Genomic DNA, 16,516 nt, shown 5'->3' on the forward strand with positions numbered 1-16,516 from the left:
ATTTAAATCATGTTTTGTTGACATCAATAAGGATTTGGTAAAACAAAGTTCGAAAGAGTGACAGTTGTTGAATGGAATGTTTTAGTGATTGCATGACATGCAGTAGAAGAGTCCCTAGCCGACCTGGTTAAATATTTAAAACAACTTCCAATGTTTGTGTTCAAGGTGCATTTGATTTAACTTGATGCTTGCAATTTTGGGGCTATTCTATTTATTCCATACTAGGTTGATGAAATATAATGTAATGCAAATATTTCAGTCATTAGTCATTATTGAGGTTGTTGTCTTTTTTACCACTCCCATTGAACACAGATCACTTCAGATAAGTCCCTATTGGTCTTTGAACTTCAGCTGTTGAGACATCGCTCGCCGGTGAACATAGTTCTGACAGACGATTGCAAGTAAGTGTTTACACCTTTCCTTTAGTTGATTTACTTTTAGTCAAATGATTTGTATAATTTAGAGACATAATCTTTCCTCAGTTTGCCATATTTAGAAAGACCACACACTCACCAACACCTATCTTAGAATAACAGTACAAAGTAAAGCACAACTAGACCGTTTAGCTTTTCTCACACCAGCAATGATCAATAATATGGACAATTAGCTCCATTCTGCATGTTTCAGCAACTTTTCCTCTACTGTAGTGTCTTAATGTTTGGTTATGTGTAATTATTGTCGCCTGTTATTGTGAGTGACAGTTCACAAGTAAATATACACAGCATACATTGTTGAATATCGTTTAACTGCAGCTGACATCTACATGGATTTATTTTTATTAATGATTGCAAATTAGTAGACTTTGACAGAGAGCTAAAGCAAGTATCAAAAATATGGCAACATGTTGTATACAACAAGATAAAGCTCTATCCTTCCTCCATGAATTACATTTGGACAACAATACTTAATTTAAAAAAAAGTTAATCACTTTTGTTGAACCAGGTAGGCCAGTTGAGACCAAGTTTTCATTTACAACTACGACATGGCCAAGATTAAGCAAAGCAGTGCGACAAAAACAGTCAATAACACTTAAGACTTATCTGATCACTCTATAATGACACATATTGTATTATGACACTATTAATATAGCTGATGTTTGGGAAGTAAGAGCTTTTAATAAGCTTTTTTTTACATTTCATTCAAGGGAAGTACAATAAAAGTTTTCCTGTTTACACGTTGAAGTCCTTCAGCTATTTCATCCAGGGCAAAAACTCATGGTCAATATCTTTATCAATCCAGTTAATGATTTCCACTCGGAATGCTCATGTGTACTAAATCAAATCAAATCCAATTGTATTTGTCACATACACATGGTTAGCAGATGTTAATGCGAGTGTAGTGAAATGCTTGTGCTTCTAGTTCCGACAATGCAGTAATAACCAACGAGTAATCTAACCTAACAATTCCACAACTACTACCATATACACACAAGTGTAAAGGGATAAAGAATATGTACATAAAGATATATATGAATGAGTGATGGTACTGAACGGCATAGGCAAGAAGCAGTAGATGGTATCGAGTACAGTATATATATATGAGATGAGTAATGTAGGGTATGTAAACAAAGTGGCATAGTTTAAAGTGGCTAGTGATACATTTTTTCCATCAATTTCCATCCATTTCCATTCTTAAAGTGGCTGGAGTTGAGTCACTATGTTGGCAGCAGCCACTCAATGTTAGTGGTGGCTGTTTAACAGTCTGATGGCCTTGAGATAGAAGCTGTTTTTCAGTCTCTCTGTCCCTGCTTTGACGCACCTGTACTGACCTCGCCTTCTGGATGATAGCGGGGTGAACAGGCAGTGGCTCGGGTGGTTGTTGTCCATGATGATCTTTATGGCCTTCCTGTGACATCGGGTGGAGTAGGTGTCCTGGAGGGCAGGTAGTTTGCCCCCGGTGATGCATTCTGCTGGCATGCATAGAGCCTTACATAATATTTTGTTACATGTTGAAATACCATCAAATATTCCTTAAAATCAAGTCACACATTTCATTTTAACAGTGATAATTAAAATCTGACTCTCGCTTCTTGTGCACTTCAACAGCAAGACTATCAGAAAATATTTCACAGCCTGATTATGTAAAAGAAAACTCATAGTAGTTGTAAACTAGGCATGCTAAAGGAAAGTCTCTAGTGTATGCAAACAACACCTTTTTAGCCAGCAATAATATGCATTACATTCTCTCCTATAACTAGTCATTGAAAAATACACTTGTCTCTTTAAGGGGGAAGAAGAAATGTGACATGATCGTGTAAAATCCAACTAGCACAGGAATAATCAATTGCGTAATAGAGAAACTGCAGCGCAAGCAACAAGGACTTCTCTAAGAGCTCTTCAGCTCTTGGAGAAGTCCTTGTTGCTTGCTTGCGCTGCAGTTTCTCTAGGGTATCATTGGTTAGACTAAGGTTGTTCAAAGAGGTATTTCAGAGAAGGGGATACGAGTACATGTGTAGTGGTTGAATTGGAAGAGAGAATCAATAGAATAACTCCATGACTTCAGTGTATGACCAACAACAGGTGAGATGAGGACAGCACAACTACAGAGTAGCTAAGCTTTGTAAAGTAGATACAATCTATGTTTAACAAACCTACTCATGGATGCAAGGAATAATCCATCTTAATAAAACAGCTCAGTAAGTCATATTGATTCTGCATCTGAAGATGGCTATGTGCTGTATTTACCACAGTTTGGGACTATAATCTTAAACCAGGGCTGTTCTTCCATTATGGAGGGCAAATTTATCATGTCTGATAAACTACACAAATATTTTTTCAGAGTGACAGCCATGACTATTGGATTATATGATTCAGTGCAGGAATCTAACAAAAGCCTACAGGCTGCTGTCTCACAGGCATAAACTAAGTAAAAACTAAAGCTGTCATGAACTAAACCAGGTCTGTTATGATGTTTTTTGATTGTATAAATTCCCATACCCAATGTTGGTTTTTCTGGATGCCTTTTCTATACTGAACAAAAATATAAACAATTTCAAAGATTTTGCTGAGTTACAGTTCATATAAGGAAATCGGTCAATTTAAAACAATTCATTATGCCCTCATTGATGGATTTCACTGGGAATACATATATGCATATGTTGGTCACAGATACCTTAACAAAAGAGGTAGGGGTGTGGATCATTAAACCAGTCAGTATCTGGTGTGATCATCATTTGCCTCATGCAGCGTGACACATCTCCTTCACATAGAATTGATCAGGCTGTTGATTGTGGCCTGTGGAATGTTGTCCCACTCCTCTTCAATGGCTGTGCATAGTAATTATTATTTATTTTTTAAATTTTAATCTCAAATCGTTCGCCCATACAACGCCATACACGTGGTCTGCGGTTGTGAGGCCGGTTCAACGTACTGTCAAATTCTAGAAAACAACATTGGAGGCGGCTTATGGAACTTAGCATACAACTTAACATACAATTCTCTGACAATAGCTCTGATGGACATTCCTGCTGTCAACATGTCAATTGCACACTCCCTCAAAACAAGACATCTGTGGCTTTGTGTTGTGTGACAAAACTGCACATTTTAGAGTGGCCTGTTATTGAAGGGAAAAGCAATACCAATTGTACTTTGGCTGAACATGACTAATTCCCTCTAACAGTAGCGAATTCAAAAGCTCACAGTTGGCATTGTCTGTTACTCACACACATTATATTATGTTTGAAACTACTTTTGTTTCTTGCAATTGGCCACATTTCATTTCCCCTTTTTGGTGCCCTCTTAGCATGTGATTAAAACCTCAGCATTTAAATATATGACCGTCGTTTTGTCTGGTCTGCTTTCATGCTGGCCAAATAGCCACTGAAGTTAAAAAAGAGTAGGATGGATATTGTCTGATATGAGTACTTTAGTACCTTTTAACTCTGTTTCCTACTTATCTCCTCATAAGTCAAATGATAACATCCAACTTGCATGTTAAGTGAGGATAAATCAAATCAAATCACATTTATTTATAAAGCCCTTCTTACATCAGCTGATATCTCAAAGTGCTGTACAGAAACCCAGCCTAAAGCCCCAAAACAGCAAGCAATGCAGGTGTAGAAGCATGGAGGCTAGGAAAAACTCCCTAGAAAGGCCAGAACCTAGGAAGAAACCTAGAGAGGAACCAGGCTATGAGAGGCCAGTCCTCTTCTGGTTGTGCCAGGTGGAGATTATAACAGAACATGGACAAGATGTTCAAATGTTCATAGATGACCAGCAGGGTCAAATAATAATAATCACAGTGGTTGTCGAGGGTGCAATAGGTCAGCACCTCACGAGTAAATGTCAGTTGGCTTTTCATAGCCGATCATTCAGAGTATCTCTACCGCTCCTGCTGTCTCTAGAGAGTTGAAAACAGCAAGTCTGGGACAGGTAGCACGTCCGGTGAACAGGTCAGGGTTCCATAGCCGCAGGCAGAACAGTTGAAACTGGAGCAGCAGCACGGCCAGGTGGACTGGGGACAGCAAGGAGTCATCAGGCCAGGTAGTCCTGAGGCATGGTCCTAAGGCTCAGGTCCTCAGAGAGAGAGAAAGGAAGAGAGAGAGGGAGAGTTAGAGAGAGCATACTTAAATTCACACAGGACACCGGATAAGACAGGAGAAATACTCCAGATATAACAGACTGACATAAAAATGAAGCTCTATGGGAGAAATCCCTGCCTCCAGCTGTTTGCTTAGAAATTCTAGGGACAGTTAGGAGGCGTCTTGTGACCGTAGCGTACGTGTAGGCATGTACGGCAGGACCAAATCGGAAAGATAGGTAGGAGTAACCCCATGTAATGTTTTGTAGGTTAGCAGTAAAACCTTGAAATCAGCCCTTGCCTTAACAGGAGGCCAGTGTAGAGAGGCTAGCACTGGAGTAATATGATCATTTCTTTGGTTCTAGTCAAGATCCTAGCAGCCGTGTTTAGCACTAACTGAAGTTTATTTAGTGCCTTATCCGGGAGCATTGCAGTAGTCTAACCTAGAAGTGACAAAAGCATGGATACATTTTTCTGCATAATTATTGGACAGAAAGTTTCGGATTTTTGCAACAGTCTTGATATGTTCATCAATCGAGAGATCAGGGTCCAGAGTAACACTAAAACACTTATACAGAGGAACTGGAGGAACCCTGGACTGGAGGCATGGCTTAGTAGAACCTTGGCTTTCAAATAGATATGTTTAGGTCACCCATGGGAGTAAATGTCCTTCCTGTTCATCTTTTCTGTTGTATTGTCATCACATGTTAAGGTTGAAAACTGACAGTTTTGTAGATTCAATGAGACTTACTGAGGTGTATAAGTTCCTCAAGATCCTATGCAAAGTTGGAATAGTACCACTTTATTACACTATGCAATTTATTTATTAAATTTTTATTTTACCTTTATTTAACCAGGTAGGCAAGTTGAGAACAAGTTCTCATTTACAATTGCGACCTGGCCAAGATAAAGCAAAGCAGTTCGACAGATAAAACGACACAGAGTTACACATGGAGTAAAAACAAACATACAGTCAATAATGCAGTATAAACAAGTCTATATACAATGTGAGCAAATGAGGTGAGAAGGGAGGTAAAGGCAAAAAAGGCCATGATGGCAAAGTAAATACAATATAGCAAGTAAAATACTGGAATGGTAGTTTTGCAATGGAAGAATGTGCAAAGTAGAAATAAAAAATAATGGGGTGCAAAGGAGCAAAATAAATAAATTAATTAAAATTAAATACAGTTGGGAAAGAGGTAGTTGTTTGGGCTAAATTATAGGTGGGCTATGTACAGGTGCAGTAATCTGTGAGCTGCTCTGACAGTTGGTGCTTAAAGCTAGTGAGGGAGATAAGTGTTTCCAGTTTCAGAGATTTTTGTAGTTCGTTCCAGTCATTGGCAGCAGAGAACTGGAAGGAGAGGCGGCCAAAGAAAGAATTGGTTTTGGGGGTGACTAGAGAGATATACCTGCTGGAGCGTGTGCTACAGGTGGGAGATGCTATGGTGACCAGCGAGCTGAGATAAGGGGGGACTTTCAGCAATGTTAATTATGACTATGATATTAGAATGTGTAATATGCACAAATATTCAAGGAAAATGTACATTTGCAGTGTACAGGTCAAAAGTTTCAGAACACCTACTCATTCAAGGGTTTTTCTTATTTTTTTTTTACAATTTTCTACATTGTAAAATAATAGTGAGGACATCACAACTATGAAATGTAGTAACCAAAAAAGTGTTAAACAAATCAAAATATATTTTATATTTGAGATTCTTCAACTGGCCACCCTTTGCGTGATGACAGCTTTGCACACTCTTGGCATTGCAGCCCAAATAAATGCTTCACAAGTTCAAGTAACAGACACATCTCAACATCAACTGTTCAGAGAAGACTGTGTGAATCAGGCCTTCATGGTCAACTTGTCCTTCTGTGTGAGAAATAAATATTCTAAACATACTCTTCGACAGTGATAGATCCCAAGTGAATACAGTGTCGTGGAAATTTCCTGTATTACCAAATAATGAGAGAGCAAACCACACACAAGTCAGAGTCATATTATAAAGTCCATCTTTAATTACATGAGCTTCACCATAGTCCTGTGACTCTCAGATCAATTCAGTGTCTATAAATGAATTGATCTGAGAGTGCTTACAAAACAGTTCGTAGTATCATTTATTGCCAAGACACACCCATCTCAACTCACATGACAAATAACAGATCTTAGGAACATTACACAAAGAACCTTTTACTTGAAAGAGGAGTATCCCATAGCTAGATAGCATTAGATATAAATTATTGTTCAGTTTGGTCTCCTAAACAAAGTTCCTTATCTCGTTCTTGGTATCACTTCGGACCAAAACATTACCTCATCCAATGGCATATATCCATTTTCAATTCTAGATACACCCATCTCAAATACACTCCCTCCTGGACAAGCTCAACGAGACAGTGAGCCTCTTAGGTCATATACTGGATCAAGATAAGGGCAACCTCAGAGGGGACATGTAATAGTTACAGACACATGCCCATATGAAGACAAGCCTGACCTCTCCCCTCTCTGGGCCCCTAGTGACTAAACCCTAGCAGAGAAGAGATTACTGCAAACTATCAACAGTATTATCCAAAAGAAGACATTCTAATGACATATCTCACTTAAGCATTATTATGTAAATAAAACATCTTATTTATCAACGTTACCTAAGTAATTCTGATTGAGCCACGACAACAGCCACTTGCATCAAAAAAATATTTTAAAAGCAATGAGGCTGATACAACAGATCAAAATGATGCTAAACTGTGAGGCTATTTCTTCACATTAGGAAACGCAGTAATGTGCACATGGCAGTAAGCATAAGCGTGAATGTTCCAAAATGAAAACACCATTCTCAAAGTGACCACAAATGCGATTATGCATGTAATGCTTTATTATAAAAGTGCCTTTTTATGGTGAAAATGATCTTCCCGAAACTCACGCGCCGCCTATGTACAATATGCCAGTTAGGCTCTACACTGGTTGTAAAGAGGATTAATGTGCTTAATTTTAAGAAGTTATCATGCCACTTTAGTTGTGATACATGGGCTAGGCTACATGAGGTGGGTGACTATGATTAGAAAAAGTCGACAAAAAAGTTATGTGCTGTTTCTTGCCTTACTACACATGCTGGGCATCATTCACACGTGATAATATTGTCAGACATTAGTCTATTCTTCATTTAGTCTTGTCTTTACATATGCTAAACATTATATGTGTGAAATTGGTTTGGATTTAGAATGAACCATTATCATGCACCTGTCTTGGAACAGGGGCCAAGGGAAAAAAATACATGTCATCTATGCACATAAATAGTGAATGGAGGACACTTTCCCCGTGGTTCATTTTCATGCCGGCCAGATAGGCTATACTCCTGTTGTAAAGCAAAGCAATGTGCTTAATATGAGGAAAGTTGAGAAATAAATATAGAAAGCTGATGGGGCCTCCTCTTTTTAATAGAGGCCATCAAAACCCTGTTTTGTCACACAATTTCATAGCCTATAGAGATGTTGCACAATGAGCTTATGGACTCTCAGGAGTGTTTGATTAGATTTCAATTACATTTGCATTGATGTCATAGTGATTATAGGAATAATAGAGTACTGATTGCCATGCAGTTAGCAAGTTTAGTAGGCTACTAATGACTACCAGCAGCATCAGAGCTTGGAGAAGCCTAGTTACCATGACTAAATGGTCATGTGGAATTTGACTGCGGTCATGACTTGTGACCGCTGGTGTGGCGTTAACAGCCCTAGTCACACCAGATACTGACTGGTTTTCTGATCAACCTTTTCTTCCTTTTTTTAATGGTGTCTGTGACCAACAGCTGAATATCTGTATTCCCAGTCATGTGAAATCCATAGATTAGGCCCTAATGAATTAATTTCAATTGACTAAATTCCTTATCTCAACTGTAACTAAGTAAAATCTTTGAAATTATTGCATGTTGCATTTATATTTTTGTGTAGTGTACATTTGTGATTTTATTTTCGAATTATCTGTTGCTCGGTGAACATGTGAGAATAAATAATAATAATAATAGCAATATGGATGGTGTAAAGAGATAGATGGTAGGGGTTGAATGGAGGTGAAGGGTGGGACTATATATGTTCAGAACTTTTGTGAAAGAGCACAGTTAGAAATATATTGCAAATAGACATCAGAACATCAGAAATAGAGGACAGATTGGGCCCGTAGAATGTATATAGAATGAATAAGCTGTGGAAGCCTAAGTGTTGTTGTTCATTAGTTTACCCCAATAAGAGGAGGAGTGGTAGGGTTTACAGGAAATAATATAGGAAAATATATTTTAAAAAGATATTGTGTGTGTGTGTGTGTGTGTGTGTGTGTGTGTGTGTGTGTGTGTGTGTGTGTGTGTGTGTGTGTGTGTATATATATATATATATATATATATTCTATAAATATACTACCGCTCAAATGTTTGGGGTCATTTAGAAATGTCCTTGTTTTTGTAAGAAAAGCTCATTTTTGTCCATTAAAATAACATCAAATTGATCAGAAGTACAGTGTGGACATTGTTAATGTTGTAAATGACTATTGTAGCTGGAAACGACAATTTTGGAAATTTTATATGGAAAATCTACATAGGCGTACATAGACCCATTATCAGCAACCTGTGTTCCAATGGCACATTGTGTTAGCTAATCCATGTTGATCATTTTAAAAGGCTAATTGATCATTAGAAAACCCTTTTGCAATTATGTTAGCACAGCAAAAAACTATTGTCCTGATTTAAGAAGCAGTAAAACGGGTTGAGTATCTAGAGCATCAACATTTGTGGGTTCGATTACAGGCTCAAAGTGGCCAGAAACAAAGACTTTCCTCTGAAACTCGTCAGCCTATTCTTGTTCTGAGAAATTTAGGCTATTCCATGCGAGAAATTTTCAAGAAACTGAAGATCTCATACAACGCTGTGTAAGACTCCCTTCACGGAACATTGCAAACTGTCTCTAACCAGAATATAAACAGGAGTGGGAGGCCCCGCTGCACAACTGTGCAAAAGGACAAGTACATTAGAGTGTCTTGTTTGATAAACAGACGCCTCATAAGTCCTCAACTGGCAGCTTCACTGAAGAGGCGACTCAGGGAAGCTGGCCTTCTAGGCAGAGTTCCTCTGTCCAGTGTCTGTGTTCTTTTGCCCATTTTAATATTTTTTTTTATTGGCCAGTCTGAGATACTGCTTTGTCTTTGCAACTCTGCCTAGAAGGCCAGCATCTCAGAGTCGCCTCTTCACTGTTGACATTGAGACTGGTGTTTTGCGGATTCAATTTAAAATGATAAACTTGGATTAGCTAACTTGATAGCCACTTCCAGACACAAATTAGAGAACAGCTCACTCTGACCATTTTACTTGCCCTAGCAGAGCTTGTTAGGCTGTTTTCATGTTATCCAGAGCATTGGTGACTAATTGTGCTGCTGGCAACAATTGAATTACTTTTTTTTGCCAACGTTTACTGACACCGGCCATACTCAACGGGTGTTGAGCGTTTTTAAATTAGTCAGTTATTCTGTGAATTTACCAGCTACGTCTATCAACAGCCGTTGCAGTGACATCATGAACATTGTATTGAAATGGTAACTTGCATAGTGGAGTCTTTTGTTTAGACATGTAGCTAGATAGCTAAACTATCGACCATAATCCCAACTCATGAAGTTACTACCCTGCAAGAATCTGCATGTAACTAACAAACCAGGTTCAGTGTTTGCTAGCTAACATTAGGCTATAACTAGCAATGCAAATAGCTCTGAAATATGAATAATATTACTACACAGATCATACACGTAATGTTAGCTAGTGAGACAGCCAGCTAAAGTGAGCTAACTAGCTAAAAGTACGCTTTAAATTGAAATGATAATGACTTTCTGACCAAATTAGAAACATGTAATATCTGAAAATGTAGCTGGCTAGACTATCTTATACATGGATGGACACTTCTTCTCTGTCACAGATGCCATGGTTGCCCTTAGTTTGAAGATGTAATCTGGAGACGTGTTTTATTCAACAGCCTTCTGTGTTTTCTCTTTTCGACTCCCTCTGCATATTTTCTGTCAAACGCAACCATTTTCTCCATCTCCTTAGCTATCATACTCTAATTCCATCGGACATTCCACTGATTTCAAAACTCTGTTCTCCAGAAAGTGGAGAGAAACACTTTTGCAGTTCTACTGACCAGCTCATGTTATAGACAGAAGCGCGCTATGTGGCAGACCAATCGGAACTCATCTCTGGACATGTCCAGCCCACCCATTATCTCAGTCAATCATGGCTAGCAGAAAGGGTCCTATGTAGGCCTACTGTCAGTATTATTATTTTTTAAATAAGATGTCCACATAAGCTTATGTCTAATGAGTCAATATCCGGCCATACCATGTATGATATCCGGAGGGAATCCACAAATGATTTGTGCATGTAAGAAAAATATGGATTTCACATTGTCAAATTATTGAGCATGTGCTGGAAACTCAGAAATGCACCAGAAAATGTGCTTTCAAGATCCGGATATGGACCTCAGCCAAGAGAAGTTTCATAACTTGAATGTGCTGAGAGGACTGTGGCTGAGAGGGAAACGATTCTGAGAAACCGTTGTCGCCACACAATTGACTGTGACTTCATTGTGCCATTGCTAGATATGTTTATTTATTTACCTTGTTTTAACTGTTAATTTGTTTTGCCAATATCTCATTTGTTGTCAGGTTAAGGTTTCTGTTATTTTCAAATATCAGTTCTGAGTCCATATCAAGAAATGTCCATGTGTGATATTCTGAGTAATATTATATATATCTAAAAGACGCATCTGGATTCAGAATTTGTCATCATATGGTGCATGTCCACAAAACTCAAAATATGCATTGGAAATGGTCTGTATTCTCTAGAACAGTGGTTCCCAAACTGTGGAGCGAGAGTGGTCGGCAGGGGGGCGCAGTGGTCCCCCCTAAACTTAGTCCGGCTTAAAAGTTGTAATAGTAGAATGCACAAGGTGCAATTTCAAAATTGGGTAGTGCATCATCAGTTTTCCTCTTGTCATGTCAGTCATTGCATACCTTTAGAAAGCTATTCATAGAAATGTCCAGAACAACTAGCCCATGTCAGCTAACATTTTTTTGCTAGGTTTTTTAGCCCACATATTTTGGAGTAATTCAAATATAAAATTCAAAAGGCACTCGCACATCTGAGCAATCTCTTTGTAGGTGCAAGACAACAGTTGAACAAGATGAAGGAAAAGGAAAACCGCACACTGCTCTTGATAGTATCACTGATATTTAATAAGCTTACGTATCGGCCTGACGGACTTCATCAGAGCTTTTGTGAATTTTTTAAAATTTGACAATTTCCTTATGTAGACTTAGCCCCACCCACATCCGTTCCACGCATGGAAAGGGGTTGGAGGCAAAGGAAAAACAAATAAGTGCTACCAAAATAAATAAGCTTTTTGTCCTGAATACAAATCATTTTGTTTGGGGAAAATCCAACGATACACATCCCTGAGTACCACTCTTCATATTTTCTATCATGGTGGTAACTGCATGGTGCTATGGGTATGCGTGTCATCAGCAATAATAATTAGCCTAACATGACAGTAGCCTAAATTATTCTTCAAAATAACCCCACCTTCTTCAGCTAGAGCTCAGGCTTAGTGGTTCTCATTTGAACCCTCAATCCTATCTTGTAAAGAAGAGTGACAGTGTGTTTTTGCACAATATCTTAATTCAACTGGGTCTAAAAATTGTATGACATATCTGCTGACATATCTGGTAGCCTAAGTTTAAACTGATACAATTACCTCCATGACGAAGAACAGGCCTATACACACAAATGTACATTTACATTTTGGTAATTTAGCAGACGATCTTATTCTGACTTGTTGTTTATTGACTACAGCTCAGCGTTCAACACCATAGTGCTGACCCTGGGACTAAACACCTCCATCTGCAACTGGATCCTGGACTTCCTGACGGGCCGCACCCAGGTGGTAAGGGTATGTAACAACAAAACTGCCACGCCGAAACTGAAAACACCTGGGCCCATCAGGGGTGTGTGCTTAGTCCCCTCCTGTACTCCCTGTTTCCACATGACTGCGTAGCCAAGCACGACTCCAACACCACCATTAAGTTTTCTGATGATACACCGATAACGATGAAACAATCTATAGCGAGGAGGTGAGAGACCAAAACTGGCCAATGCTAAGAACGCAATAACACCTTTGTTGGTAAAGATTAGGCTACTTAATTTATGTACAAAAATGAGCCTCTTTATTAAATATTAGGCCTACTTTTTTGTATTAGTCTTTGGATGGGCAAGATCAACCACAATTGCTCATCACTTAAGATTCTCTTAGAGTTATCCTAGCCATGATTAGGCTACTATTCATCTCAGTTTGGATTAAAAAAGAATAGGGGAGCCTCCCTCATGATTTGAGGTTTTCTTTCAAAAAATCTCTACTTACTTTCACAAAAAAATTGTACCGCATTTACCTTGTATTCAATAGGGTAAATGTTATTTTGCTTGGGTGTGGCATCCGTCTTTGCAAAGCAACCCCTCATACCTATTTATTTCTGATATCACATGGGATCTTATCCAGAGCTAAAATCCTTTACCAAATCAAATGTATTTATATAGCCCTTCTTACATCAGCTGATATATCAAAGTGCTGTACAGAAACCCAGTCTAAAACCCCAAAACAGCAAGCAATGCAGGTGTAGAAGCACGGTGGCTAGGAAAAACTCCCTAGAAAGGCCAAAACCTAGGAAGAAACCTAGAGAGGAACCAGGCTATGAGGGGTGGCCAGTCCTCTTCTGGCTGTGTCGGGTGGAGATTATAACAGAACATGGCCAAGATGTTCAAATGTTCATAAATGACCAGCATGTTCAAATAATGGTAATCACAGTGGTTGTTGAGGGTGCAACAGGTCAGCACCTCAGGAGTCAATGTCAGCTGGCTTTTCATAGCCGATTATTCAGAGTATCTCTACCGCTCCTGCTGTCTCTAGAGAGTTGAAAACAGCAGGTCTGGGACAGGTAGCACGTCCGGTGAACAGGTCAGGGTTCCATAGCCGCAGGCAGAACAGTTGAAACTGGAGCACCAGCACGGCCAGGTGGACTGGGGACAGCAAGGAGTCATCAGACCAGGTAGTCCTGAGGCATGGTCCTAGGGCTCAGGTCCTCAGAAAGAGAGAAAGGAAGAGAGAGCGAATTAGAGAGAGGATACTTTAATTCACACAGGACACTGGATAAGACAGGAGAAATAGTCCAGATATAACAGACTGACTCTAGCCCCCGACACATGAACTACTGCAGCATAAATACTGGAGGCTGAGACAGGAGGGGTCAGGAGACACTGTAGGCCTAACTCCTAGGTCCTGCTTAACATCACACAGCTTTCTCTCAACTCAATCCTGCCAGCAACATCATTCCATGCTGTTGCGTCAGACATGACTACTCCTACTGACTTGAGATAGTTGCATATGTTTGATTTGGAGCTACGGTCTGTGTAAATACAACTGCGCCAGGAAAATGTATGTAGAATTATGCAACATTTATGCCTTGCACGTCATGGTACAGTGTACTGTGTGCTGTAGACCAACAATGCATTTGGATTTTAGTGCACAGTTCATGTGTTTTTAAGAGAGAGCTTTCCTGATTTTGCACAGTGTAGACAAGGCTATACGTAGGCTATTGGTTGACCAAATGGTAGTGGGCTCTATACTCATTTGCTTACCGTGTAATGTTTAGAGGCTTGGAGGGTAGGGTTATTGCATTTATACCCCTAAACTATATGTTTACATTTGCACCCTGTCTGACTGATCATTATAGCCTAGCCTACTACATGCACAGTACTTTTGCGCAACACATAAGTGTCTTGATACATGTGTAGCGTGGCATATGTGAGTGCTCTACTGCTGACGCTCAAGCCCCTTAAGTGCAGGGAGTAGAGCACTTGCTGAGTTGCATTTTCTAACCAGAGGAACACAAGACCTAGGCTAAATTTGAGAAAAGAAGACGTTTTTTATAGAAAAAAGGTCTGTGAATGTGCATGCCTGGGTGAGGGAGGGACAGAGAGAGAGGGAGGGAGGGACAGAGAGAGAGAAGGGGGACAGAAAGAGAGGGAAGGACAGAGAGAGAGTGATAGAGAGAGACAGGGAGGTGTGGTTCTCATTGATTTCACCCCAGAGACACATGGCCATGAAAAAGGTAAAGGAAGGAAGTTATTGATAAGTTTGAATTGCATATTGTTAGAATGATTAACCTAATCAGACCATCCATTCTGACCAGTATTGTCCTAAGACTGAACACAGCAGGCTACCTTGTGAGATGCCATAGCCTACAGATCCCAATAGAAAATGTAATGAGGCCCGTACAGTTATTAAGCAGATAGAGAAAAATAATGTAGCTTATTCATTTTAAGTTGTTATTGTTTTGATACATCACAGCTCTCTTCCCCGTAGTGTGGGGAATATGGAAAAGCGTGTCGGGAGGCTGTGGGGCAGAGTAGACATTAAGATAGCGCCAGTTAGTCACTATAAGCTTCTTAAACGCACACATAGTTGTGCTGGGAGGAGTGAGGGCTTCCCTGATTTTGGGAGGAGTCAACATCTGAGTTCTTAGAATGTCCATTAGCCTACCTCTCAACTTTAAAAAATAAGAAGATCTTGACAACTGTCTGGAAATGGGTAGTTGATGATACTGAGTCTGTTGCTGTAAGTTGTTGATCTCTCATTATCACATTGCATGATGCTCTCTCTGTCTAATGCCTCGATGTTTGGTAATATTACGAATATCAATCTTACATTGTACAGGAGCAAAAACAACTGTAGCCTAGGCTATTAGTCAGTATGCTACTGAATTAATGCAAAGAGTCAGCAGATCTTCATTTCAGTCATTCAGTTGAAGTTTCAGCACAGTGGAAATGTAGTCTAACCCTAGTTTTCAGATCTCATAGCCCCATATTCATTCAAATATGATTTTTTTATTCCACTAACCCAGTTTAAGTTCCTAAAACCCTCTTTGCATTTTTCTCTAATGTAGTTGATAAAATAACATGCAATAATATGAGTTTGTTTTCTTGTATTCCTCGACATGACTAAAGAAAAGAAAAAAAATGTTTTTCAATCCAACCCATTTCTTTCAGGTTTGGTGCTGAAGTGTAAAGGGTGATAGTAATCACTGAAGATAAATAATGACCGTCCACGAGCCAAAAGACAAGTGAGTAGCAGCCTCCTTTATGTGTTCAATGTGTATGGTGACATCTTCACATTTTGACAATGCACCCTCAGATACAGTATCAAGTTTCTGTGACACACTTGGTTACTTCTCTGCACCAAATGGTAATGTAACCTCTATGTTAGCCTTTGTTACGAGTTCCCCTAAGGGAGTTAACTCTTCAGGGACTGTGGTTAGCGGGCCCACCTTGAGGTCAGTCAGACGTCCAGGGTTCCCCCAGTGGTTGCACATAGTCCTGCAGAAATTAGAATAGAATTTGCTTAATTGAATCCCCCACATTTTGTATCATAATAGTCAAGTAATTACCATTCTACCTTTATAATTTCTGTGGGCCTACATAATATGCTATTTTTTGTCAAATTACAAATAATGTCTGTAACCCTAGTTTCCTCTACTCTGTCATCCAACAGAAACAATGGCGTGTGGCTGATCTTTTTCATGCTGGGCTTAGGAACGCTCCTGCCATGGAACTTCTTTATGACAGCCACCATGGTAGAGCACACAATATTTTTTTATCATCTACCTTAAGATTGTGAATAATTAAAGAATATATTTCAACGATACAATGCCAGAGCTTTTAGTGAAATGTCTGTATCAATTTCTAAATATGTCTCAAGTCTTACTTTTCAGATCTTCTTGATAGCCAATGATTATTAACAGAAGTACTGATAACCCCTAATCTACTCATTGTAATAATTAATGATGGTTTTAAATTAAATAGAATTTTATAGCATGCTCAATGTGCTTCACATAATTGTATATTTTATATATTATTGTATTTCTTCC

At 39.1% G+C, this 16,516-nt stretch overlaps 1 protein-coding gene across 1 annotated transcript in view; it reads left to right on the forward strand.

Moving 5' to 3' along the window:
• The first annotated feature begins 236 nt into the window (after window positions 1–236).
• The window catches only part of LOC116374486 (equilibrative nucleoside transporter 1-like), a 44,560-nt gene continuing 28,280 nt past the window's right edge, over window positions 237–16,516 (forward strand). The window contains exons 1-4 of the mRNA XM_031827852.1: window positions 237–401; window positions 12,393–12,489; window positions 15,639–15,712; window positions 16,141–16,222. Of these exons, the coding sequence (XP_031683712.1) occupies window positions 15,687–15,712; window positions 16,141–16,222 (108 nt within the window). The 5' untranslated portion in view covers window positions 237–401; window positions 12,393–12,489; window positions 15,639–15,686. The remainder of the gene's footprint in view (window positions 402–12,392; window positions 12,490–15,638; window positions 15,713–16,140; window positions 16,223–16,516) is intronic.

This window comes from Oncorhynchus kisutch, linkage group LG1, assembly GCF_002021735.2.
Source record: "Oncorhynchus kisutch isolate 150728-3 linkage group LG1, Okis_V2, whole genome shotgun sequence".
NCBI lineage: Eukaryota > Metazoa > Chordata > Actinopteri > Salmoniformes > Salmonidae > Oncorhynchus > Oncorhynchus kisutch.